The sequence below is a fragment of the Pseudophryne corroboree genome, chromosome 4 (genome assembly GCF_028390025.1).
Source record: "Pseudophryne corroboree isolate aPseCor3 chromosome 4, aPseCor3.hap2, whole genome shotgun sequence".
NCBI lineage: Eukaryota > Metazoa > Chordata > Amphibia > Anura > Myobatrachidae > Pseudophryne > Pseudophryne corroboree.
Window position 1 is genome coordinate 559,935,390 of NC_086447.1, and position 26,098 is coordinate 559,961,487.

A 26,098-nucleotide genomic window follows, 5' to 3' on the forward strand; every position below is an offset into this window, starting at 1 on the left:
CTGATGAGGTGGCCAAATTGGAATATGAAGGTATGCGTCCTTGATATCCAAGGAAACCAGGAATTCCTGTTCTTCCAGGCCCGGAATCACTGCCCTCAGGGATTCCATTTTTAACTTGAAAACCTCTATGTAAGGGTTCAAGGACTTTATATTCAAAATAGGCTGTAGCGAGCCGTCCGGCTTCGGTACCACAAACAGGTTGGAGTAATAACCCCTGCCTCGTTGTGGTATTGGTACTGGAACAATGACGTGGGACTGAACCAACTTTCGGAAAGCATGTTGCAAAGTAACTTGCGTATCTTCAAAGCTGGTAAGCTTGATTTGAAAAATCGTTGGGGAGGAGCACTGTCGAACTCTAGCTTGTAGCTCTGAGAAATGAGGTACCTTACCCAGGTATCCTGGCAAAAGCATTCCCAGATGCGGCTGAAGAAGTGACGCAGTTGAGCTCCCACCTCGAGATCTCCTTGGGGTGGGTGGGCAAAGTCATGCTGAGAACTTAGTGGAAGCAGAACTGGTGCTCTGTTCCTGAGAACCGGTGGTTGCAAGTCTTTTTGACTCTATTCGCGTTGGAGGCACCTCTGGCCCTAGATCGAAATCTGCTAGACCGAAAGGACTGAACAGCCGGCTCCGGGCAGGAACGCCTAGCCGGCGGGGCCCCAGAGGGGAGAAATGTGGATTTCCCAGCAATGACTTTGGAAATCCACGTATCCAACTCAACCCCAAAGAGCCATTTCCCAGAAAAGGGGAGCGATTCCACACTGCACTTGGATTCTGCGTCCGCTATGCACTGACGCAACCACAAGGCCCTGCATGATGACACTGCCATGGCAGAAGTCCTAGCATTAATATTGCCCATCTCCTTGAGCGAGTCACACAGGACGCGTGCAATGTCCTGAATGTGCTTCAGAAGTCACCGTAGTGACCAGAGGCATACCCCCGAAGAGGCCCTCCTGAATTTGAGAAGCCAAGTGTGAATGGCATGGGTCATCCAGCAACCCGCTATGACCGGCCTCTGCGATACACCAGCTGCCATGTAGATAGACTTTAGTGTAGTCTCTATTTTTCTGTCCCCAGGGTCCATTATGGTAAAGGAGCCGGGGGCAGGCATCAACGCCTTTTTAGACAGTCGAGAGACTGATACGTCAACCCCTGGGGGTTCTTACCAGAATTTCCTACCTTCAGGAGCAAATGGGAAAGTGTGCAAAAATCTTTTTGATACTTGGTATTTTTTGTCTGGATTTTTCCAGGCTAATTTAAATAGGTCATCTAACTCTGCAGAATCAGGGAAAGTGACATTAGGCTTGTTTTGTGAAAAGAAAAACGACTTCTGTGAAGCAGCGTCCTCTAGAGGGAGCTTTAACATGTCCCATATAGCCAGAATGAGGGGTTCACTACCCTGAACAGAAGCAGAATCCCCACTAACGGGACGCAAGTCATTCCCATCCTCCTGTATTTCCTCATCTGAATCAGAGAGCAGAGCAGGTAAACCACGCTTCTGTGGTCATGAGCTAGAGAAGGGGGGCTGTGTAATATCTGCCCTAGAAGCTAAGTCTGCAACAGCTTGTTGTAGTAGCTGTTTTCTGAACATTGGCAGTGAGTTGTGATGACATATCAGACATCATAGTTTTAAGAGCCCCTAACCAGGAGGGTTCTGAACGCTCTCCCCCAGAAGATTGGCTGCATTGTTCACATGAAACAGAATCAGATGATAAGGGAGAGAATCTGGTGTGGCAGACACTGCATAGTTTGTGTTTACCCATGTTTACAGTAATCACAATTACATACACACAGACAATAATACTGATCAAGCCTGCCCTTACTGTATGTGAGAGGCAGACATACAAAGAGAGAACAGCACACTCAGCTATACAGCCCCAGTGAGGCTGTCAGCTTATTATATCACAGTGAAACACTAATGATAGAGGAAACAGATTGTGTACAATAGCGTATCTCCCCCTTTTGCCAGTTTCCCAGCGTGTCTTGAGTCAGTAGGAGCCGTGTGTGCTTGCTGCTACTGCATTAAGCAGAGAAAGGCGACAAAATGCCCCTGGTCCCGCTCTGAGGTAGCACGACCCCCCCCCCACAATGGTGCCGGAGCTATATACATTTTTATACTGGCAATGTCTCCTATTTTGTTTAAAAACATTACACAAGTGCTAGTGTAAGTCGTCACCTTCAGGCATATGTTAGGAGTGTGCGGCGTGCTATGATTGCAACAGCTATAGCGCAGTGCCCCGCTGAACAAACAACCTCTCCGGACGGTGGTCCTGCAGCAAGGAAGCAACTCTGACACCTCGCAAGGCCGGTGACCGCGCCCCCCCCCCCAACTCCCACGGTGCAGGTATGCTGTTGCCCAAACAACATACTGAAAATAATAAAAGTTTAAATGAAATTGAAGAAAACTCTCTGGAGCTGCAGAGATGTGCATCCTCTCCTGAGGGCACTTTTTTCTAAACTGCCTGTAAGAGGGGGCATAGAGGGGAGGAGCCAGTACACCCAGTTGCAGAAATTTAAAGTGCACCAACTCCTTTGGGCCCCGTCTATACCTCATCGTAGTAAGTCTCCCCAATATCCCTTATGGATGCTAGAAAAAACAAACAGTGGAACTAATTCGTATTCGAATTCCATAAGTGTTGGATACATATGATGCACTGCAGCAGTCCATTTTGTGTGTGGCATAAATGAACAATTAGTCAAATACAGACAATACCATTCTACTAAATGTTACAAATCTGCATACAGCATGCTTCATATATTGTCCAAAAGAAATCAATGCCACCAAAATCAATAAAATTCAATAATAAAAACACATCAACTTTTCCTTTTATTGCAGCAACTTACCATCAGTTATCAAACAAAACTCCATTTTTGTATATTCACTGCTGTTAGATCCAACAAAAGCTTTTACTCGGACATTATAATAAATATAAGGCTCAATGATATTTGCAGAAAGGTCACAGTAATTACGTGAAATATTCCTACAAGACTTGACAACAACCCACTTACTGATTCTGAAATAAAAATTGAGATACATAAAGTTAGAAATTCAGAATTTTTCTTAAAAATAAAAAAATATAGCCATAACAGCAGTATATTAATTTGAAGATTCTAGAAAGCTAATTGACCCAAGGAGTGTAGCCACATGGTTAGACATAAATCATACGTATTGCAAGCTATTGCCAGCTAAAAGCAACTATACAATTTGTTATGAGGAGCTCCTTGCCATAAAATTTTCTCTTGAAGAATAGAGATATTTGGTGGAGGGTTCTCAGCAGCCGATGACTATATATACTGGCCCTATAATTCTATTGTTTCACAGATTGCTTAATGCATCAATTTGTGCCAGGTACATTATCCCACTCAACTGAGGGCACTGAAAATTCAGATTCTCCAGAATATCATATAATTGATCCAAAATGCCTCCTTGCAATTCTCATGACTACATGGTTACAGAGAAAATATGCCCTGGGTGTATTCTTCCTGCTTCTCCGGGCATGTCGATGTCCGTAAAACCTAGAGCTCAGGGATACTGGTGGTCCTCTCCTTAGTTTTTGGTTGTGGCCTGTTCAGTTTTTGGTCAACACAGAGTTCCCAATCAAGTACCTAAAAGGAATATGTTAGCAGTATACAAGTAAATGTTATTAATTAAATAAAATATCCAACCATTACATCCTCAGACCAAGGACACAATTATTTCTATGTATTTCATCAGCTACCACCTTCAGTTCACTGGGCAACCAGATCATGTAAATCAGTATTTGGAGTCTTTTAGAATCTATGTATTTGTCGGGTGTGGATCATTAGATCGACAGTGTCTAGGTCGACAATGTTTAGGTCGACCACTATAGGTCGAAAGTCTCTAGGTCGACATGTTCTAGGTCGACAGGTCAAAAGGTCGACTTGAGTTTTTCATGTTTTTGCGGTGTTGTTTTCTCCGTACAGTGACCGGGAAGCCCAATTAGTGCACCGTGTCCCCTCGCATGGCGAGCGAGCTTCGGGCAAGGTGCCTCGCTGCGCTCGGCACAGGTTACTATTCCCAATTGTAGTCCGCGTGGATCGTTAAGTATGAAAAAGTTCAAAAAAAGGAATTTAACAAAACCCTGTCAACCTTGAAAACATGTCGACCTAGTGACTGTCGACCTATAGTGGGTCGACCTAAACATTGTCGACCTAGACACTGTTGATCTTCAGACCGGATCCAGTCAACAAAGACAACTGGGGTGGATCTTTTACCTTGGGCAGAGTTTGCTTACAACATCCACGAGTCTTCCTTGTCCACAACCTTCATCAGGCATGAAAAGCACCCTTTCCCCCTCAAGTTTTTTTCTATGCCTCCATCTGAGATTTGAACGATCGATTACTTATTTGAGCCAAGAAATCCTCCAAAAGCTAGAATTTATTTTACATATTTTTATAAAATAATCAACCCAATGGCCTATGAACTACAGTTATGTCCTTCTCTTTGCATCCGCAAAGTCTTCCATGCATCTCTCTTGAAACGATTAATATTTTTTTTTCTAGTCCTCTACCAGTAATTGAAAGCTAACTTGAGAGTGTAGAAACTCCTTGAGAGATCAAGAATGTCCTTCAAGCTAGAATTCCCAGAGATATTGTTCTGTTTTGGTCAAATTGAAAGGTTATAGCCACATGAATGCGCCTAAGTTGATGCAACAAATCTCAATGCCTTTGGACTTTTGGAGAATATCCATCAAAAATTGCTTAAAAAAAATAAAAAATAAAATAAGAATTAGGTGGTCTAGAGCCCATCCTTATGGTGCACTTTAAAGACTCGCCTACATGACCAAATCCATTGAGAGCCCATTTTCTAATCAGTTAGCTGCCTATTTAAACCTGTTCAGTACTTCACAGGTTTTACAAAGCCAGTTTAAGTTGGCTTGGTCCTTGGACACTGAAGGTTCCTGCTGTTGCTTGCGCTTGGGATTTTACTTGTTTTCGTGGTACTTGGTATACAGCTTCTCAGTTTCTGTGCCTTTGTTTCAGATATCCTTGTGCCTTACTGTCATCGATTCCTGTTGTCATGTCAATGATTCACATGGGGCTTGCAGCCTGCAAGGTGTTAGCTGCAAATTCCATTCCTTACAGGGGTCCATGGTAAACATCTGAACCTCCATAATGAATAGTACCAAAAGAATGCAATGCGTTTATTAACAGTGCTGGTACAGTGTCCATTGGTGTCAAATACAATGGTCTTTTTATTAAATAAAACAAAGTGTCCGTATAAATCAATAAATTAAAAAAGCACTGCTTTACAGCCAGAGCTCGTTAGAAAGGGTGTGGTATATTAGATCTACAGTGTTTAGGTCAACAGTCAATAGGTTGACACCAAATGGTCGATATGCAATAGGGCAACATGACAATGGTTGACACAAGTTTTTTCATTAATTTTAGTTTTTTGGTAAAATCTTGTATATTTTATTATCAAGCACTATAGTATATTTGATATGTCACCACCATCGGTAGAAACGTGTACCCTTGCGAGCTTGCTTCACTTGCCACACTTCGAACAAGGGTTACTATTTCCAATTGTATTCAATAACAGTAAATCGAGCAACTGTTGGTAAAACACGTACAATAAAAAAAAATAAAAAATGGGCCAACCATTTGTGTGTCGACCATTTTCATGTTGGCCTTTTGAACCTGTTGATCTTTCATCTGTTGACCGAATGCATGTTGAAGTATTGACTGTCTACCTATACACTGTTGATCTATCATTCGGATGCCTGTCAGAACTGGTTCAACTTCAAATTTATCATCAATGTTGTACTTTTATACGTGACTAGGGTTTCATAAGACCTCTGTCCAATAAAATTCAAAAATTAGAGGTCTATTATATATTAGCAACCAAAGAATGGATGATTGCTTTAGATGCTGGCTGGCATTTTATACACTTAGGGACAAATGTATCAAGCCTGAAGAAGTGATAAAGTGGAAAGTGATAACGCATCGGCCAATCAGCTCTTAACTGTCAAGTTATGGGCTGGGTTTGAAAAATGACAGAAGCTGACTGGCTGGGGCGTTATCACCTCCTTACATCTACCCCTGAGTTACCAGATTTGTGCAGTAGCTGAACCAAGATCTCTGCACTGTAGAAATATCACCAGAATGAACTCAGCAGGGCATTCACCTGCCTTGCATACCAGGGCCCTCTTCGTATGGGCTCAATGGGCAGTTTCTCAATGGTACCAGGAGTATAAAGGCCCTAGGCTTATAGCAGAGGGTCCCCTTTTTCCAGGAATACAAGATTTTTGAAAATCAGCCCAGGGGAACTGGAGATATCCGACTTCAAAGCAGTGGTCCCCATCCGAACCAGTTAATTGCTCTTCCCAGCCAGATATCTCGGGTTCTGTCTGACTTAGACATTTTTCTGAGGGAATACTCAAAAAGCTGGGACACTCCCCTTTCGGTGGACACTGGCAACTTGTCTCTACGATGCCCAAAGATATCGGCCTTCCAGCAGCTGGTCTCTGCTCCTACTCCACACGCTTGGTATCCACCTCTCCCCTGCGTATTAAACACCCCCTACCACCCTGGAAGTCATGTACCAGGGCCCCTTCATTCAGCCCAATGTCCCCTTCTACAATTTATTGTTTTCCCTCTCACCCCATCTCCTACCATGCTTGTAGTAAAGGAGTAATTAGCAGAAATTACTGCCCCAGATCCTACATACTGAGCAGAAGATCGAACCTACCACCCGCTGGACATCAAAGATCCTGCTGATAGCACCCCCCACCTCTACTGCTGGAGGTTGAGTAGGGACCCCAGTGCATGGCTTTGCCCAGGGGCCTATACTGCTGTTAAGATGGCCCAGTTGCATACTGGCCCACAAAATTTGGCCCAGGTTTCTAAAGTTGCCATCATAGTACGTTCTGCTTTGTATATTAGCTACTACAGGTATTGTATTCACTAGTATAAGGGGTAGGATGTGTATGGAATATCTTTTTTTCAGATATTATATGACACTTTACAGGCCTTAGGGCTTTATTCAGGTTTGGAAGCAAACCAAAAAGCACACAATTAGGCAAAACCATGTTGCAGTTCAGGTGGAGCAGACATAACGTGCAGCGAGATTTAGATTTGGGTGGGGTGTGTTCAAACTAAAATCTAAATTGCAGTGTAAAAATAAAATCAGACAGTATTTACCATGCACAGATACAATATTACTCACGCAAAGCTAAATCGGGTATGGGTCATTAGGTCGACACCACTCAAGTCGACATGCATTAGGTCGGCCGGGTCATTAGGTCGACATTTACTAGGTCGACAGGTCAAAAGGTCGACATGAGTTTAAAAAAAAGAATTGGTGTCGTTTTCTTCGTAAAGTGACGGGGAACCCTAATTAGTGCACCGTGCAAGGTGCCTCGCTGCGCTCGGCACAGGTTACTATTCCCAATCGTAGTCCATGTGGAACGTAAACCATGAAAAGTCCAAAACGGTAAAAAAAAATATCTGAAAAACTCATATCGACATTTTGACCTGTCGACCTAGTGACCCTGCCGACCTAATGCATATTGACCAATAGTGGTCGACCTAATGACTGTCGACCTAAGTGGTGTCGACCTAATGACCGCATCCCGCTAAATCTGCCACACTGCAGTGCAACATGGGTTTGCCCAGTTGCTTGCTTTTTTGATTTGCTTCTACATCTGAGTAACCACTTTAGAAAACTGAAATGCTGAAGAATCTGGAATGACAGGGAATAACAGCAGCTACAGTAAGTACCTAATGAAGGTTTTGGTGAAAGTCAAATTTCAACATAGCACTGTTAAGGTAAGATACAATTCTGGATAATTATAAAATAATAAAAAAAATTCTTACTTGTAATCATTGATTTCCACACGAAAATAAGGGGTAACAGAAGTTTGGATGTAATCCCAATACAAAGTAGTATTAAAATTATATGATTTCATTGTCAAATTAAAAGGTTTGTCAACTGTAAAGAAAAAGAGAAAAAAACAAAAAAGATGTATCATATATCCCTATTCTGGAATTATTTGTTTTAAAGATGTTTCATATAAAATATACATATTCATAATTCTTTAGCATTTTATATACAATCTACAATACATCAATATACATTACAAGCATTGTCAAAGTGCCCATTACAAAATGAAATAATTAGTGAAAGGCAATTATGGACACAAAATAATATATTTAAAGTAAACCAAGTTGATCCACTTCAAGTAACCAACAGCCCCTAATCCCCCCTCCCAGGGAGATAGACGCCGTTTAAAAAAATTCTACAAAATTCTATTAACGACATTGACTGGGAACTCTTGTTACATGGTAAAGACACATCGGAAATGTGGGATGCTTTAAAAGGGTTGCTCGATAGCAATATTCAAAAATTCACTCCCATGGGCAGTAAAGCAGGAGTACTAAACGCAAACCAATGTGGATTAATATGGAGCTCAAAGAAGAAATGGCTAAAAAGAGGCTTGCTTTCAAAGCATTTAAATCTAATGGAGGGGAGGAGTCATTCCGATACTACAAGGAATGCAACAAAAGTTGCAATAAAATAGGATTTTAATTACCTACCGGTAAATCCTTTTCTCGTAGTCCGTAGAGGATGCTGGGGTCCACATTAGTACCATGGGGTATTGCACTTTAAGAGTTTGAGAGTGTGGGCTGGCTCCTCCCCCTATGCCCCTCCTACCAGACTCAGTCTAGAAACTGTGCCTGAGGAGACGGACATCTTCGAGAAAAGATTTTACACAGATAGTGGCGAGATTCATACCAGCTCACACACAAGGCAAACCAAGGCTGAACAATATTACTTACCAAGTAACCAAACAGTACTTACCAAGAACTAAGCAGTACTGAACTAAGTAACCACTGCAGGATCACAAAGCGCAGGGCGGGCGCCCAGCATCCTCTATGGACTACGAGAAAAGGATTTACCGGTAGGTAATTAAAATCCTATTTTCTCTTACGTCCTAGAGGATGCTGGGGTCCACATTAGAACCATGGGGATGTAACAAAGCTCCCAGAATGGGAGGGAGAGCGCGGAGGCTCCTGCAGAACTGATTGACCAAACTTCAGGTCCTCAGAGGCCAAAGTATCGAACTTGTAGAACTTTGCGAACATGTTCGACCCCAACCAAGTAGCCGCTCGGCATAGTTGTAAATCCGAGACACCCCGGGCAGCCGCCCAGGAAGAACCCACCTTACGAGTAGAGTGGGCCTTAACAGACGTAGGACACAGCAGGCCTGCCGTAGAATACGCATGCTGGATAGTGAACCTGATCCAGCGAGAGTTCGTCTGTTTAGAAGCAGGACACCCAATTTTCTTGGGATCATACAGGACAAACAGAGTCCGATTTTCTGTGACGAGCAGTCCTCTTCACATAGATTTTCAGAACCCTTACAACATCCAAGGACTTTGATGAAATTGAGGAGTCAGTAGCAACTGGCACACAATAGGTTGGTTGATACAACCTTCGGAAGGAACTGCGGACGTGTCCTGAGCTCAGCTCTATCTTCATGGAAGATAAAGTATGGGCTTTTACATGACAAAGCCCCGAACTCCGACACATGCCTAGCAGAAGCCACAGCCAACAAAGTCACAGCCTTCCACGTGAGAAACTTAACCTCAACCTCCTGTAGAGGCTCAAACCAGTCCGACTGGAGGAACTGCAACACCACGTTAAGATCCCAGGGTGCCATAGGCGGCACAAAGGGAGGCTGGATGTGCAGAACTCCCTTCAAAAAGGTCTTTGACTCAGGAAAGGCAGCCAACTGTTTCTGGGAAAAAAAATGGATAGGGCCGAAATCTGGACCTTTACGGAACCTAATCTCAGCCCCATATCCACACCTGCTTGGAGGAAGAGGAGAAACCGTCCAAGATTAAACTCCACCGTATGACACCTCTTGGATTCATACCAAGAATCGTATTTTTTTCAAATGCAATGGTAATGTTTAGATGTTACTCCTTTCCTAGTCTGTTAGGAATGACTTTGTTCAGAATTCCCATCCGAGCTAGTATCTGGCGTTCAATCTCCATGCCGTCAAACGTAGCCGCGGTAAGTCTTGATAAGCGAACGGCCCCTGCTGCAGCAGGTCCTCCCGAAGAGGAAGAGGCCTCGGCTCTTCTAGCAGTAGATCCAGAAGATACACGTACCAGGCCCTTCTTGGCCAGTCCGGAGCAATGAGGATTGCCTCAACTTTTGTTCTCCTTATGATTTTTAGAACTCTAAAAAGTGGAAGTGGAGGAAACACGTACACAGACTGGAACACCCACGGAGTCACTAGGGTGTCCACCGCCATGGCTTGTGGGTCCCTCGACCTGGAACAATACCGCTGAAGCTTCTTGTTGAGACGAGAGTCCATCATGTCTATTTGAGGTACACCCCAAAGACTTGTCACCTCCGTGAACACCTCTGGATGGAGGCCCCACTCTCCTGGATGGAGATCGTGCCTGCTGAGGAAGTCCGCTTCCCAGTTGTCTACTCCCAGAATGAAGATTGCCGACATGCGCCAATGCGTGTTTTCCCACCCAGAGGATGATTCTTGCTACCTCTGACATTGCCCTGTCGGTTTATGTAAGCCACTGTCGTTACAATGTCCGACTGCACTTGAATGGCCCGATTTCTCAGAAGATTGGTCGCTTGCAGAAGCCCATTGTAGACGGCTCTTAATTCCAGAATGTTCATCAGCAGGCCGGCTTCCAGACTTGACCACCTTCCTTGGAAGGTTTCCCCTTGAGTGACTGTGCCCCAGCCCTGGAGACTTGCATCCGTGGGTAGAAGGATCCAGTCCTGAATCCCGAACCTGCGGCCCTCCAGAAGGTGAGGTAATTGCAGCCAAAAGAGAAGTGAGATCCAGGCCTTTGGCGACAGACGTATTCTCTGGAGCATGTGCAGAGGAGATCCCGACCATTTGTCCAGGAGATCCAGATGGAAGGACAGAGCATGAAATCTCCCGTACTGCAGAGCCTCGTAAGAGGCAACCATCTTCCCCAAAAGGCGAATGCACCGATGAACCGACAACCGGGCTGGCTTCAGGACGTCCCGGACCATTGTTTGTATAACCAACGCTTTTTCCACTGGAAGAAATACCTTCTGCACTTCCGTGTCGAGTATCATTCCCAGAAATGACAACCTCCTTGTTGGTTCCAAATGTGATTTTGGAAGATTCAGGCTCCAACCATGTTCCTTGAGAAGTTGGGTCGTGAGAGCTATGGACTGTAACAGCTTCTCCTTGGATGATGCCTTTATCAGCAGATCGTCCAGATATGGAATTATGTTCACCCCCTCTCTGCGGAGGAGAACCATCATTTCCGCCATCACCTTGGTGAATACCCTCGGTGCTGTGGAGGGGCCGAAAGGCAGGGCTTGGAATTGAAAATGACAGTCCAACAGTGCCAATCAGAGATAAGCTTGATGCGGCTGCCAAATCGGAATGTGGAGGTACGCATCCTTGATATCCAGGGATACCAGGAATTTCCCCTCTTCCAGACTTGATATCACCGCCCTTAGAAACTCCATTTTGAACTTAACTCCCTCAGAAAGGGGTTTAGTGATTTTAATTTCAGAATGGGCCTGACCGAACCATCCGGTTTCGGTACCACGAAAAGGTTCGAATAGTAACCTTTGTTTTGCATCTGGGGAGGAACTGGTACAATAACCTGTGCCTCAACCAACTTCTGGATGGCTCCCTGTAGGGTAGTCCTGTCTGACGGCAAAGCTGGCAAGCCTGATTTGAAGAACCGGTGAGGAGGGAGATCCTGAAATTCCAGCCGGTACCCCTGGGACACAATATTTTGTACCCAGGGATCCAGTCCGGACGACACCCAGACGTGACTGAAATGCCTGAGTCTCGCCCCCACCTTCGGGCCGCATGGTCCATCGTCATGCTGAGGACTTTGGCGTACCTGAAATAGGCTTCTGTTCCTGGGAACCTGCAGCAGCAGGTTTCTTGGATTTTGGTCGACCTCCTCTAAAGAAGGTGTTGGACGGTATGGCTTTTCTTGTTTTAGCAACCCGAAAGGACTGTGAAGCAGCTGAAGAAAACGGTTTCTTTGTAGCAGATGCAGCTGATGGGAGAAAAGGGGACTTACCCGCTGTAGACGTGGAGATCCACGCATCCAACGCTTCTCCAAAGAGAGCCTGACCTTTGTAGGGTAGGGTAGGGTCTCCACACTTCTCCTGGATTCCGCCATTGGGGCAACCACAGTCCTCGACAAGCTGAGACTGACATGGAAGATATTCCTGCAGCCACTGAACCCAGGTATCCAAATCCTCAAGTAACATGCCTGACCACTTTACTATAGCTTTGGAAATCCATGCACAGGCAATAGTAGGATGTAGTATCGCCCCTGAAGCCGTGTATATGGATTTGAGCGTAGTATCAATTTTGCGATCAGCCGGCTCCTTTAAGGCGGTAGATCCTGGGACAGGTAAAACCACATTTTTTCGAGAGTCTGGATACAGACACGTCCTCTATGGGTGGGTTTTAATTCTTTGGACGCAGGGAAGTTTAGCGAGGCTTTCTTACTGTCAGTGAAGCAAGCCTCCTTAACCTGCTCAGGTGTTGTATCAGCAATATTCAACACATCCCTGACAGCCTCTATCATCAACTGCAATCCTTTTGCAAGAGATGCGGCCCCACACAGCACATCCCCATCACCGTCTGCCGTGTCAGAATCGGTATCCGTGTCCTCTTGCATAATCTGGGCAAGAGCATGTTTGTGGGAACCAACAGAGGGGGGCCCTGAGGAAACCGAACCGGACCAAACTGCCATAGAGTTCTGTAAAATCTGAGTTGCAGATTAATTCTGTGCAACCCTAGTAGAAATCTGAGTTATCATAGATTTGATAGAGGATAACCATGCAGGCTCCCTTGCTGGTATCTGCACTAAAACAGTGCAATCCAGATTACATGGAATCAGATCATCCTGAGAGGACATATCCTCTGCAGCATATGACACAGAGTCCCTGAACATAGCTAAATGGAGACCAGACACACACACACACACACACACACACACACACACACACACACACACACACACACAGGAGACTAGACAGAGTTTCACCCCCAAGAATGGCAAGAGAGACACAGAGATTGGAGCCAACCCACACACAGCGCTTTCAATGGTATAGGGAGGCCCCAACCAGCGCTGACTGTGCACCTTAATAGGTTACACAGTCTTTACACAGCCTCCCCTCCCTTCTACAACCCCCTGGTACCGTAAGAGATAGCTGGAGTTGCTCTGGAGGGACTGCTCTTCATTGACAGCGTTTCTGCAGGCAGGAAAATGACGCTGAACGCTGCTGGGTCCGCTCTGAGAAGCTCTGCCCCCTTAATGGTGCGGTCTTTCTGCTCTTCTAGAGATTATACTGGCCTGAGGAATTGTGCTGGCAGCGATCCCGGGACCCTGACAGGCTTGAGAGGTCAGTGTAGGGTGTAGGCGCTGGCTCAGGGCACCCCTCACAGCGCCGCACTATGTACCGCTGAGCCCCAGAGCGCAGTTAGTACTGCGCTCCATACCCTGTTGCCGACATCTTCACACTGGCTCCCCGCTTGCTAGGGGGGGCGGTGACTCACTCGCCACTGATCTTCTGGCTCTGTAAGGGGGTTGCAGCATGCTGCCGGGGTGAGCCATTCCCTGTGGCGGGGAACGTTCTATCCCCTCAGGAGCTCAGTGTCCTGTCAGCGGAGATCGTGGCTCAGACCCCGCAGGGCGGACACTACTCCCCCCATTAGTCCCACGATGCAGGAGGCTGTTGCCAGCAGCCTCCCTGTAAAAAAATTAACTCTAAAACAAACTTTACTAAAGAAGCTCTGTAGAGCTCCCCTAGCTGTGACCGGCTCCTCCGGGCACATTTTCTAAACTGAGTCTGGTAGTAGGGGCATAGAGGGAGGAGCCAGCCCACACTCTCAAACTCTTAAAGTGCCAATGGCTCCTAGTGGACCCGTCTATACCCCATGGTACTAATGTGGACCCCAGCATCCTCTAGGACGTAAGAGAAAGTAATAAGAGCAGCTAAAATTGTAAACGAAAAGCAAATTCGCTATAGAGAGTAAAACCAATCCTAAAAGGTTTTATAATAAGAATTTACTCACCGGTAAATCTATTTCTCGTAGTCCGTAGTGGATGCTGGGAACTCCGTAAGGACCATGGGGAATAGACGGGCTCCACAGGAGACTGGGCACTCTAAAGAAAAGATTAGGTACTATCTGGTGTGCACTGGCTCCTCCCTCTATGCCCCTCCTCCAGACCTCAGTTAGGGAAACTGTGCCCGGACGAGCTGACATTACAAGGAAAGGAAATTTGAATCCAGGGTAAGACTCATACCAGCCACACCAATCACACCGTACAACTTGTGATAACCTTACCCAGTTAACAGTATGAACAACAACTGAGCCTCACTCAACAGATGGCTCATAACAATAACCCTTATTTAAGCAATAACTATATACACGTATTGCAGAAAGTCCGCACTTGGGACGGGCGCCCAGCATCCACTAAGGACTACGAGAAATAGAATTACCGGTGAATAAATTCTTATTTTCTCTGACGTCCTAGTGGATGCTGGGAACTCCGTAAGGACCATGGGGATTATACCAAAGCTCCCAAACGGGCGGGAGAGTGCGGATGACTCTGCAGCACCGAATGAGCAAACACAAGGTCCTCCTCAGCCAGGGTATCAAACTTGTAGAACTTTGCAAATGTGTTTGAACCCGACCAAGTAGCCGCTCGGCAAAGCTGTAAAGCCGAGACCCCTCGGCAGCCGCCCAAGAAGAGCCCACCTTCCTTGTGGAATGGGCTTTTACTGATTATAGATGCGGCAATCCAGCCGCAGAATGAGCTAGCTGAATCGTGCTACAGATCCAGCGCGCAATAGTTTGCTTTGAAGCAGGAGCACCCAGCTTGTTGGGTGCATTCAGGATAAACAGCGAGTCAGTCTTCCTGACTCCAGCCGTTCTGGAAACATATATTTTCAAAGCCCTGACTACGTCCAGTAACTTGGAGTCCTCCAAGACCCGAGTAGCCGCAGGCACCAGAATAGGTTGGTTCAAATGAAACGATGATACCACCTTTGGGAGAAATTGGGGACGAGTCCTCAATTCTGCCCTGTCCATATGGAAGATCAGATATGGGCTTTTACATGACAAAGCCGCCAATTCCGACACACGCCTAGCCGATGTTAAGGCCAACAGCATGACCACTTTCCACGTGAGATACTTTAGTTCCACGGTCCTAAGTGGCTCAAACCAGTGGGATTTCAGGAAATCCAACACAACATTAAGATCCCAGGGTGCCACTGGTGGCACAAAAGGGGGCTGAATATGCAGCACTCCCTTAACAAACGTCTGAACCTCAGGCAGTGAAGCCAGTTCTTTTTGAAAGAAAATGGATAGGGCCGAAATCTGGACCTTTATGGACCCCAATTTTAGGCCCATAGTCACCCCTGACTGTAGGAAGTGCAGGAATCGACCCAGCTGGAATTCCTCTGTAGGGGCCTTCCTGGCCTCACACCAAGCAACATATTTTCGCCATATACGGTGATAATGCTTTGCTGTCACGTCTTTCCTAGCCTTTATTAGCGTAGGAATAACTTCATCCGGAATGCCTTTTTCAGCTAGGATCCGGCGTTCAACCGCCATGCCGTCAAACGCAGCCGCGGTAAGTCTTGAACAGACAGGGCCTTTGTTGCAGCAGGTCCTGTCTGAGAGGCAGAGGCCATGGGTCCTCTGTGCGCATTTCTTGCAGTTCCGGGTACCAAGTCCTTCTTGGCCAATCCGGAACAATGAGTATTGATCTTATTCCTCTCTTTCTTACTATTCTCAGTACCTTGGGTATGAGAGGAAGAGGAGGAAACACATATACCGACTGGTACACCCACGGTGTCACTAGGGCGTCCACAGCTATCGCCTGAGGGTCCCTTGACCTGGCGCAATATCTTTTTAGCTTTTTGTTGAGGCGGTACACCATCATGTCCACCTGTGGCAGTTCCCATCACTTTGCGATCTGTGTGAAGACTTCTTGATGAAGTCCCCACTCTCCCTGGTGGAGGTCGTGTCTGCTGAGGAAGTCTGCTTCCCAGTTGTCCACTCCCGGAATGAACACTGCTGACAGTGCTTGCACGTGATTTTCCGCCCACCGAAGAATCTTTGTGGCTTCCGCCATTGCCATCCTGCTTCTTGTGCCGCCCTGGCGGTTTACATGGGCGACCGCCGTGATGTTGTCTGACTGAGTCAGTACTGGCCGGTTTCGAAGCAGGGGCTCTGCTTGACTAAGGGCGTTGTAAATGGCCCTTAGTTCGAGTATATTTATGTGTAGAGAAGTCTCCAGACTTGACCACAGCCCTTGGAAGTTTCTTCCCTGAGAGACTGCCCCCCACCCTCGGAGGCTTGCATCCGTGGTCACCAGGACCCAGTCCTGTATGCCGAACCTGCGGCCCTCGAGAAGGTGAGCACTCTGCAGCCACCACAGAAGAGACACCCTGGCCCTTGGGGACAGGGTGATCAGCCGATGCATCTGAAGATGCGATCCGGACCACTTGTCCAACAGATCCCACTGAAAGATCCTCGCATGGAACCTGCTGAAGGGAATGGCTTCGTATGAAGCCACCATCTTTCCCAGGACTCGCGTGCAGTGATGCACCGATACCTGTTTTGGTTTCAGGAGGTCCCTGACCAGAGATGCCAATTCCTGGGCCTTCTCCACCGGGAGAAACACCTTCTTCTGTTCTGTGTCCAGAATCATGCCCAGGAAAAGCAGACGCGTCGTAGGAATCAGCTGCGACTTTGGAACATTCAGAACCCAGCCGTGCTGTTGCAACACTTCCTGAGAGAGTGCTACGCTGATCAACAACTGCTCCCTGGACCTCGCCTTTATGAGGAGATCGTCCAAGTACGGGATAATTATAACTCCCTTCTGCCGAAGGAGTATCATCATTTCGGCCATTACCTTGGTAAATATTCTCGGTGCCGTGGACAGGCCAAACGGCAACGTCTGGAACTGGTAATGACAGTCCTGTACCACAAACCTGAGGTACTCCTGGTGAGGTGGGTAAATGGGGACATGCAAGTAAGCATCTTTGATGTCCAGCGACACCATAAAATCCCCCTCTTCCAGGCTTGCAATAACCGCTCTGAGCGATTCCATTTTGAACTTGAATTTCTTTATATAAGTGTTCAAGGATTTTAAATTCAGAATGGGTCTCACCGAACCGTCCGGTTTCGGTACCACAAACATTGTGGAATAGTAACCCCTTCCCTGTTGAAGGAGGGGGACCCTGACAATCACTTGCTGGAGGTACAGCTTGTGAATTGCCGCCAGTACTACCTCCCTCTCCATGGGGGAAGCTGGCAAGGCTGATTTGAGGTAACGGCGGGGGGGGGAGTCGCTTCGAATTCCAGCTTGTATCCCTGAGATACAATTTGTATAGCCCACAGATCCACCTGTGAGCGAACCCACTGGTTGCTGAAGTTTCGGAGACGCGCCCCCACCGCACCTGGCTCCGCCTGTGGAGCCCCAACGTCATGCGGTGGACTTAGTGGAAGCAGGGGAGGACTTTTGTTCCTGGGAACTGGCTGCATGGTGCAGCTTCTTACCTCTACCCCTGCCTCTGGCAAGAAAGGATGCGCCCCTGACCCTCTTGCCTTTTTGGGAACGAAAGGACTGCATTTGATAATACGGTGCTTTCTTAGACTGTGAGGAAACCTGAGGCAAGAAAGTCGACTTTCCAGCTGTCGCTGTAGACACGAGGTCCGACAGACCGTCCCCAAACAATTCCTCACCCTTATAAGGCAAAACCTCCATGTGTTTTTTAGAATCAGCATCTCCTGTCCATTGCCGAGTCCATAAGACCCTCCTGGCAGAAATGGACATAGCATTAATTCTAGAGCCCAGCAGGCAAATGTCCCTCTGAGCATCCCGCATATATAAGACGACGACTTTGATATGGCCCAGGGTTAACAAAACAGTATCTCTGTCGAGGGAATCTATGTCGTCTAACAGAGTATCTGTCCACGCTGCTACAGCACTACACATCCAGGCTGAAGCAATAGCAGGTCTCAGTAGAGTACCAGAGTGTGTATACACTGACTTCAGGATAGCTTCCTGCTTTCTATCCGCAGGCTCCTTTAGGGCGGCCGTATCATGAGACGGCAGGGCCACCTTTTTAGATAAGCGTGTCAGTGCCTTGTCCACCCTAGAGGATGTTTCCCAACGTAACCTGTCCGTTGGCGGGAAAGGGTACGCCATCAGTAACCTCTTAGAAATCACTAATTTCTTATCAGGGGAGCTCCACGCTTCTTCACACAATTCATTTAATTCATCAGATGGGGGAAAAGTCACTGGCTGCTTTTTCTCCCCAAACATATAAACCCTCTTGGTATTAACAGGGTTAATCTCAGAAATGTGTAATACATCTTTCATTGCAATAATCATGTTTCGGATGGCCTTGGTCATTTTAGACTGTAAATGTGCCTCATCATCGTCGACACTGGAGTCGGACTCCGTGTCGACATCTGTGTCAACCATCTGAGATAGAGGGCGTTTATGAGCCCCTGACGGTTTCTGAGTCGCCTGGGCAGGCGCGGGCTGAGACCCCGGCTGTCCCAAGGCTGCAGTGTCATCAAACCTTTTATGTAAGGAGTTTACATTGTCATTTAAGACCTTCCAGATATCCATCCAATCAGGTGTCGGCCCCGACGGGGGCGACACCACACTTATCTGCCCTTGCTCCGCCTCCACGTAACCTTCCTCATCAAACATGTCGACACAGCCGTACCGACACACCGCACACACACAGGGAATGCTCAGACTGAGGACAGGACCCCACAAAGTCCTTTGGGGAGACAGAGAGAGAGTATGCCAGCACACACCACAGCGCTATATAACAAAGGGATTCTCACTGATAAGTGATTTACCCAATAGCTGCTTTATAGGTCTTATTTGCGCCTAAATTTATGTGCCCCCCCCTCTCTTTTTAACCCGTCTTGTACCTGGATACTGCAGGGGAGAGCCTGGGGAGCTGCTTCCAGCGGAGCTGTGAAGAGAAAATGGTGCTGGTGTGCTGAGGAAGAAGGCCCCGCCCCCTCAGTGGCGGGCTTCTGTCCCGCTTTCTGTGTGAAAAAATGGCGGGGGTTTTTACATATATACAGTGCCAGACTGTATATATGTATTTTTATGCCAAAAGGTACTTCAATTGCAGCCCAGGGCGCCCCCCCCAGCGCCCTGCACCCTACAGTGATCGGAGTGTGTAAGTGTGCTGGGAGCAATGGCGCACAGCTGTGCGCTACCTTAATGAAGACAGGAGTCTTCAGCCGCCGATTTCGTCGTCTTCAAGCTTCTGTTCTTCTGGCTCTGCGAGGGGGACGGCGGCGCGACTCCGGGAACAGACGACCGAGGACAGGTGCCTGTGTTCGAACCCTCTGGAGCTAATGGTGTCCAGTAGCCTAAGAAGCACAAGCTAGCTGCAAGCAGGTAGGTTTGCTTCTCTCCCCTTAGTCCCACGTAGCAGTGAGTCTGTTGCCAGCAGAAGCTCACTGAAAATAAAAAACCTAATAAATACTTTCTTTACTAGTAAGCTCAGGAGAGCCCACTAGGAGCACCCAGCTCTGGCCGGGCACAGATTCTAACTGAGGTCTGGAGGAGGGGCATAGAGGGAGGAGCCAGTGCACACCAGATAGTACCTAATCTTTTCTTTAGAGTGCCCAGTCTCCTGTGGAGCCCGTCTATTCCCCATGGTCCTTACGGAGTTCCCAGCATCCACTAGGACGTCAGAGAAAAATACATTAACAGTAAAAGGTTAAAAAAGTAGAACGTAGGCCCATTAAAAGATGAACTGGGAGCCTTGATAAATGATGACAAAATAAAAGCGCAAATACTGAACAATTTTTTTTCAGCAGTATTCATCAGGGAGGATCAGACGGTGATAGTAGAGCATAATGACAGTGAAGGTAATGACTCTTGGCTTGATGCTTGTTTAAGCGAGGAAGTAGTCCTGGAGAGATTAAGCATCATAAAGATTAATAAATCACCTGGCCCAAATGGTTTTCACACGAGGGTTAATTATGGAGCTCAGGTCACAGCCAGCAAAACCCCTATACTTGATTTTCTATAGTTCAATTAGATCAGGCATGGTACCGAAGGATTGGCATATAGCTGAGGTAGTACCAATATTTAAAAAGGGAACTAAAAATCATCCTGGTAACTAAAGACTGGTTAGTTTAACCTCTATAGCGGTTCAAATATTGGAAGGAATTTTGAGGGATAGCATAGGGGAGCATCTGCAGACTACTAAGATTATTAGCAAGAGTCAGCATGGGTTTGTGAGGGACAGATTATGCCAAACTAACTTAATTAGCTTCTACGAGGAAGTGAGCGATAATCTTGACCAGGAAAAAGCAGTGGATGTGGTTTATTTAGATTTTGCAAAAGCCTTCGATAATGTGCCTCACAGGAGACTGATCATCAAATTAAGGGAGCTTGGCCTAGGAAATACTAGTTGTACATGGATAAGTAATTGGCTGAATAACAGGGTACAATGAGTGGTGGTCAATGGAATGTTCTCCAGATGGGCACCAGTAGTCAGCGGAATACCACAAGGGTCCGTACTCGGCCCGCTACTGTTCAATATATTTATTAATGATCTAGGTATAGGCCTGGAAAGCACAGTGTTAATTTTTGCAGATGATACTAAACTGTGTAAGGAAATTAATTCGGAAATCAATGTGGAGTCTCTACAGAATGACTTATTTAAACTTGATACCTGGGCGCCTAAATGGAGAATGAGTTTCAATATAGAAAAATGCAAAGCTATGCATTTTGGGATAAAAAAAACAAACTTGCATCCTACACATTAAATTGGGAAAAGATAGAGGTAACAGTAGTGGAAAAAGATTTGTGGTTGCTCATAGACAATAGGCTTAATAACAGTACACAATGTCAAAATGCATCAAAGAAGGCAACTAAGGTGCTTGCGTGCATAAAACGGGGTATTGAGACAAGGGACGAGGATGTAATCCTGCCACTGTACAAATCATTGGTACGTCCGCACCTGGAATATATTATAAAAAAAGATATCGGGGAACTCGAAACAGTTCAAAGGCGAGCTACTAAATTGATTAAAGGGTTAGAGACACTGGAGTACGAGGAAAGGCTTACCAGGTTAAATATGTATACACTGGAAAAGAGGCATCTAAAAGGAGACATTATTAATATCTTCAAATATGTAAAGGGTCATTACAAGGGATTAGCAGGGGATTTGTTTATTAAAAGAACTCTGTATAGAACATGTGGGCACTCGCTGAGGCTAGAGGAGAGAATTCTGTACACAACATTGGAAAGGGTTCTTCACGGTAAGGGCAATAAAGATTTGAAACTCCCTGCAGGAGAAGGTAATAATGGCGGACTCTGTAAATGCATTTAAAAGAGGATTGGACAAATTTCTAACTGAAAAAGGTATCCAAGGCCATAGCATTTAATATATTGACATTAAATATCTGGGAGTGATACGAATTATAGTTGTCAATTGGTACTAAAACCATTACTTCAGCAGGTACATTATAATGTGCACAGCTTAGTATAAAATATAGGTTGAACCCTATGGGCATTTTGCCTTTTTTCAACCTCATTTACTATGTTACTATTGTGTAACACCAATTAGTCATTACCTCGTAACTTGGTGAAATTATTGACTAAGCTATAAATAACAAACATTCTCATATACAGTAGGGATAAGAATAATATTACCACTCACTCAAACAGATCTCACCATCCCCTTCAAAGCATAACACTAACTGCGTTTTTTTTATATTTAATGAGCTACAATATACACTGTAGTTCAAACTAATATGACTAAAACCATACCTTCCAACATGTCAAGACAAAAATGCATGTTTGCATTCATTTAAAAATGTACCAAAATCATTAATGTCCATAAATGCATAATGGTTATATTTGACCTCCAGAAGTTGTGGAGAAACAAACAGAAGAAACATCATTTGAACCATGAAGGGTAGACAAGGTGATGAAGACACAAATGCAGACATGACATCTCACTCTTTCATTAGGTCATCAAGTAATGGGCCCTACACACTGGGCGAGAATACTGAAAGATATGAACGAGATACCATTCATATATTTCAGTGTGGAGGCACCAGCGATGAACGATGCGCGGCCCCGCGTTTGTTCATCGCTGGTGCCCCGTCGCTTGTGCATGCAGGCCAATATGGACAATCTCGTCCATATTTGCCTGCACTGCTATGGAGCCGGGTGACGGGGAAAGTGAAGAAACTTCACTCCGCCCGTCACCGGGTCCCCCGTATCCGCCGTCGGGCAGCTCAGCGGCGGATCGGGAAGTGTGTAGGGCCCATAAGAGATGAATAGCATAGGCCCACTGGTTGCAAAATGATCAATGATCTGTGCCAGGAGAACTGTGGGGTGTTGTATACAAGCTCTACATACATTAGGTCTACAGTCATTAGGTCGACCCAATATGGTCGACATGGTCAAAAGATCGACATGGTCAAGAGTCAACACAAAAATGGTCGACACTTCATTTTTGTTGCATTTTTGGAGTTAGTGTGGATAGTTATTTCATCAGGGACCACCATTTGTAAAAACAAGTCCACTTGCCACGCTTCGGGTGCGGTGTCTTGCTCTGCTTTGCTCGCCACAAGGTTACTAAAGGTTAGTATCTGTAACATGGATAGTCAAGGATGAAAAAAGTCCAAAAACATGAACAACTTTTTTTAAAATGTGTCGACCATATGAACCTGTCTGCTTTTTCCAGTGTCAACCTTTCATATGTCGAACAAATTACTGTTGACCCAAAGTCCGGATCCCAGAACTGTGCATGGTGTTTCTTTTGCATTACCAAAATAAATAATGTCTAAGAATTATAATCTGCAGCATACTCTGACATACTGTGATAACACAACACTTGCACCACTATACTGACATCTATATCACAGACTTACACAGACAGACCCACCAAAACATATGTACAGTAAGTGACCACACCTACCACAACATATCTGCTCCACAACAGCCTCTGAAACTTAATGGTCTGGGTATATGGGAATAGCCTACTCATCATGCTCTAAACAGGATTTAAAGTGCCTGATCCAGATCCACATGTTCTTTTTTTGAAACTGTGCACATGCCAAAATCTGTAAAACCGTCTATACTCATGCGTTACAGAGTGTATGCACAGAAGCGGCTGCGTTACACACAGTGTATTCATGTTGCAGCCGATTTATTCCGAGATCAATCTTGGCTAACATCGGCCGTTTAAGATTGCAACTTTTTGAAAACAAAAACTGGTAGTTTACTAAACTACTGGGTGTTTTCAATTAGTTTTCACTGATGTTCATGTAATTCGTATTGTCGGGCAGTGTTTTACTGGAGAGATTAGAAAAACACTGCCGGACATAACACAATGAAGCCCGGCTGGATCAGTGAGATCCGTGCAGGGCTTCACTGTGCACAGTATTTAAATAGTTAAAAATGAAAAATAAAAATTGCGTGGGGTCCTTCTTCCTGAACACAACCAGTCCGGTGCTCTTTTGGCCGGTCCTAGTTGTTAAAATACCGAGGGAAAGTTGAGTTCCCAGTTTTTTAACAACTAGCAATGGGCACTTGGACCGGTCCTGGTTCCAAAAATACAGGGGGGGGGGGGGGGGGGGGGGGAGGACATAGGGGTCCCCTGTATTTTTTTAAACCAGCACCGGGCTCCACTAGCTAAGGAGATAATGCCACATTTATATAGGTACCCCCTCCCACCCCCCACTAGTCACCACCGGCCGGGGTTCCATTGGGGAGTGGAGACCCCTCCAATAAATGGGCTCCCCCCCTTTCAGACACCCAAGGGCCAGGAATGTAGCCCGGGACTGTCCCTGCCATCTGTGGGCTGTGGATGATAGCCATAAAATGTGTAAGTAAAAGAAAAAAAGAATATTGTCTTTTCCTGTGGAACTAGAAATCCCAGCAAGCCTCCCCCACGTGCTGGTACTTGGAGAACCAAAAGAACCAGCATGCGGGGCATTAAAGGGGTCGCTGGTACCTGTAGTTCCACGGTAAAATAAATATTTAAAAAAAATAGGAATTTAATACCTACCAGTAATTTCTTTTCTCGTAGTCCGTAGCGGATACTGGGAAATGTACTTACCATGGGGTATAGATGAGGTCCACTGGAACTTAGCACTTTAATAAAGCATTAGTGTGTGCTGGCTCCTCCCCTCTATGCCCCTCCTGCAGACTCTGTTTAGGAAAACTGTGCCGAGGAGACGGACATACTTTGACAGAAGGATATAACACAAACAGCGGTGAGGCAACGAACCAACACACGATTATAACAAAGATATACCTGTCCTATATTGTCTTGTACTGTAAGTGCTGTTTTCTTGTTTGCGCATTTGATTATGTACTGTGTAATGGGTGCTGCGGATCCCTTGTGGCGCCATATAAATAAAGGATAATAATAATAATAATAATAATAATAATAATAATAATAGCAGAGCTAACCAGAACAGTATCGGATAACACTGGTACCACAATAGGTTGATTTACGTGAAATGCCTCTTTTTCGGCAAAACTGTGGGCGAGTCCTGAGCTACGCCCTATCCTCGTGAAATATCAAGTACGGGCTCTTATAGGATAAGGCCCTCAATACCGACACCCGTCTCGCAAAGGCTAAGGCAAGCAACATGACAGTCTTCCACGTCAGATATTTCAAATCTACCCTATATGCAAGGGTTTAAACCAGTCCGACTGGATAAAAGTCAAGACCACATTGAGATCCCATGGAGCCGTTGGAAGGACAGAAGAACACCCTTTAGGAAAGTCTACTTCTGGTAGTATCGATAGTTGTTTCTGGAAGAAGATAGTTGTTTCTGGAAGAAGATAGAGAGAGACAAAATCTGAACTTTGATGGAGCCTAATCATAGGCCCTTACCCACTCCTGCTTGCAGGAAAAGTAGAAAACGGCCCTGCGATATTCCACAGGGAAATATTTTCTACCCTCACACCAAGAAACATATTTCTTCCAAACACGGTGGTAATGACCATAGTTGAAATAACCTTGGATGGGAGACCCTTTTTAGTTAAAATCTCCCTCTCAACTTCCAAGCCATCAAACGTAGCCGCTGTAAGTCTGGATAGACAAACGGTCCTTGTTGAAGAAGGTCCTTGAGAAGCGTCCGAGGCCAGGGTTCCTCCAGAGACAAGGTCAGTAGGTCTGCATACCAGGCCCGTCGAGGCCAATCTGGTGCAACTAAAATTGCCTGAACTCTTTCCTTTTCCAGTCTTTTTAGAACTCTTGGAATGAGAGGAATTGGAGGAAACAGGTACACAAACTGGTAAGTCCACTGTGTTGTCAGAGCATCAACCGCGATTCCCTGCGGGTCCCTCGTTCTGGAACAGTAACGACTCAGCTTCGTGTTGAAACAAGAAGCCATCAGGTCTATTTGTGGACAACCCCACCGGTGAATCAGTTGTAGAAATGCTTGGAGGGTGAAGGCCCCATTTCCCCGGATGGAGGTCGTGCTTGCTTAGGAAGTCCGCGTCCCAGTTGTCCACGCCCGGAATGAATATGGCTGAGATGGCCCTTACGCTGGCTTCCGCCCAGAGGATTATCCTCGATACCTCTCGCATTGCGGCCCTGCTTCTTGTTCCTCCTTGTCTGTTGATGTACTCCACTGCCGTGGCGTTGTCCGACTGCACCTGAATGGCCCAATTCCGAAGGAGGTATATGGCCTGCAGGAGAGTATTGTAAATTGCCCTGAGTTCCAGGATGTTGATTGGAAGTGCAGATTCCTTACTTGACCACTTCCCCTGGAACTGGGTCCCTTGGGTCACAGCACCCCAACCCCTGAGGCTGGCACCCGTTGTTAGCAGAGTCCAAGACTGGGTATTGAAACTCTGACCCTCCACTAGATGGGAGACTTGTATCCAGACACAACAGGGAGATCCTTGCTTTTGGTGACAGAGTTATACTCTGGTGCATGTGAGATCCTGACCACTTGTCCAACAGATTCAGTTGGAACGGCTGTGCATGGAACCTGCCATAATGAATTGCCTTGTAGGAGGCTACCATCTTGCCCAGCAAGTGAATGCAAAG

General features: G+C 46.0%; 1 protein-coding gene across 2 annotated transcripts in view; it reads right to left on the reverse strand.

Annotated features, from left to right (window-relative positions):
• IFNGR1 (interferon gamma receptor 1) overlaps positions 1 to 26,098 on the reverse strand; it is a 170,459-nt gene that overhangs the window by 58,822 nt on the left and 85,539 nt on the right. For both annotated transcript variants that reach the window (XM_063917412.1, XM_063917413.1), the window contains exons 2-3: positions 7,837 to 7,951; positions 2,842 to 3,011 (exon numbers count right to left, since the gene is read on the reverse strand). In XM_063917412.1, coding sequence (XP_063773482.1) covers positions 2,842 to 3,011; positions 7,837 to 7,951 — 285 coding nt within the window. The remainder of the gene's footprint in view (positions 1 to 2,841; positions 3,012 to 7,836; positions 7,952 to 26,098) is intronic.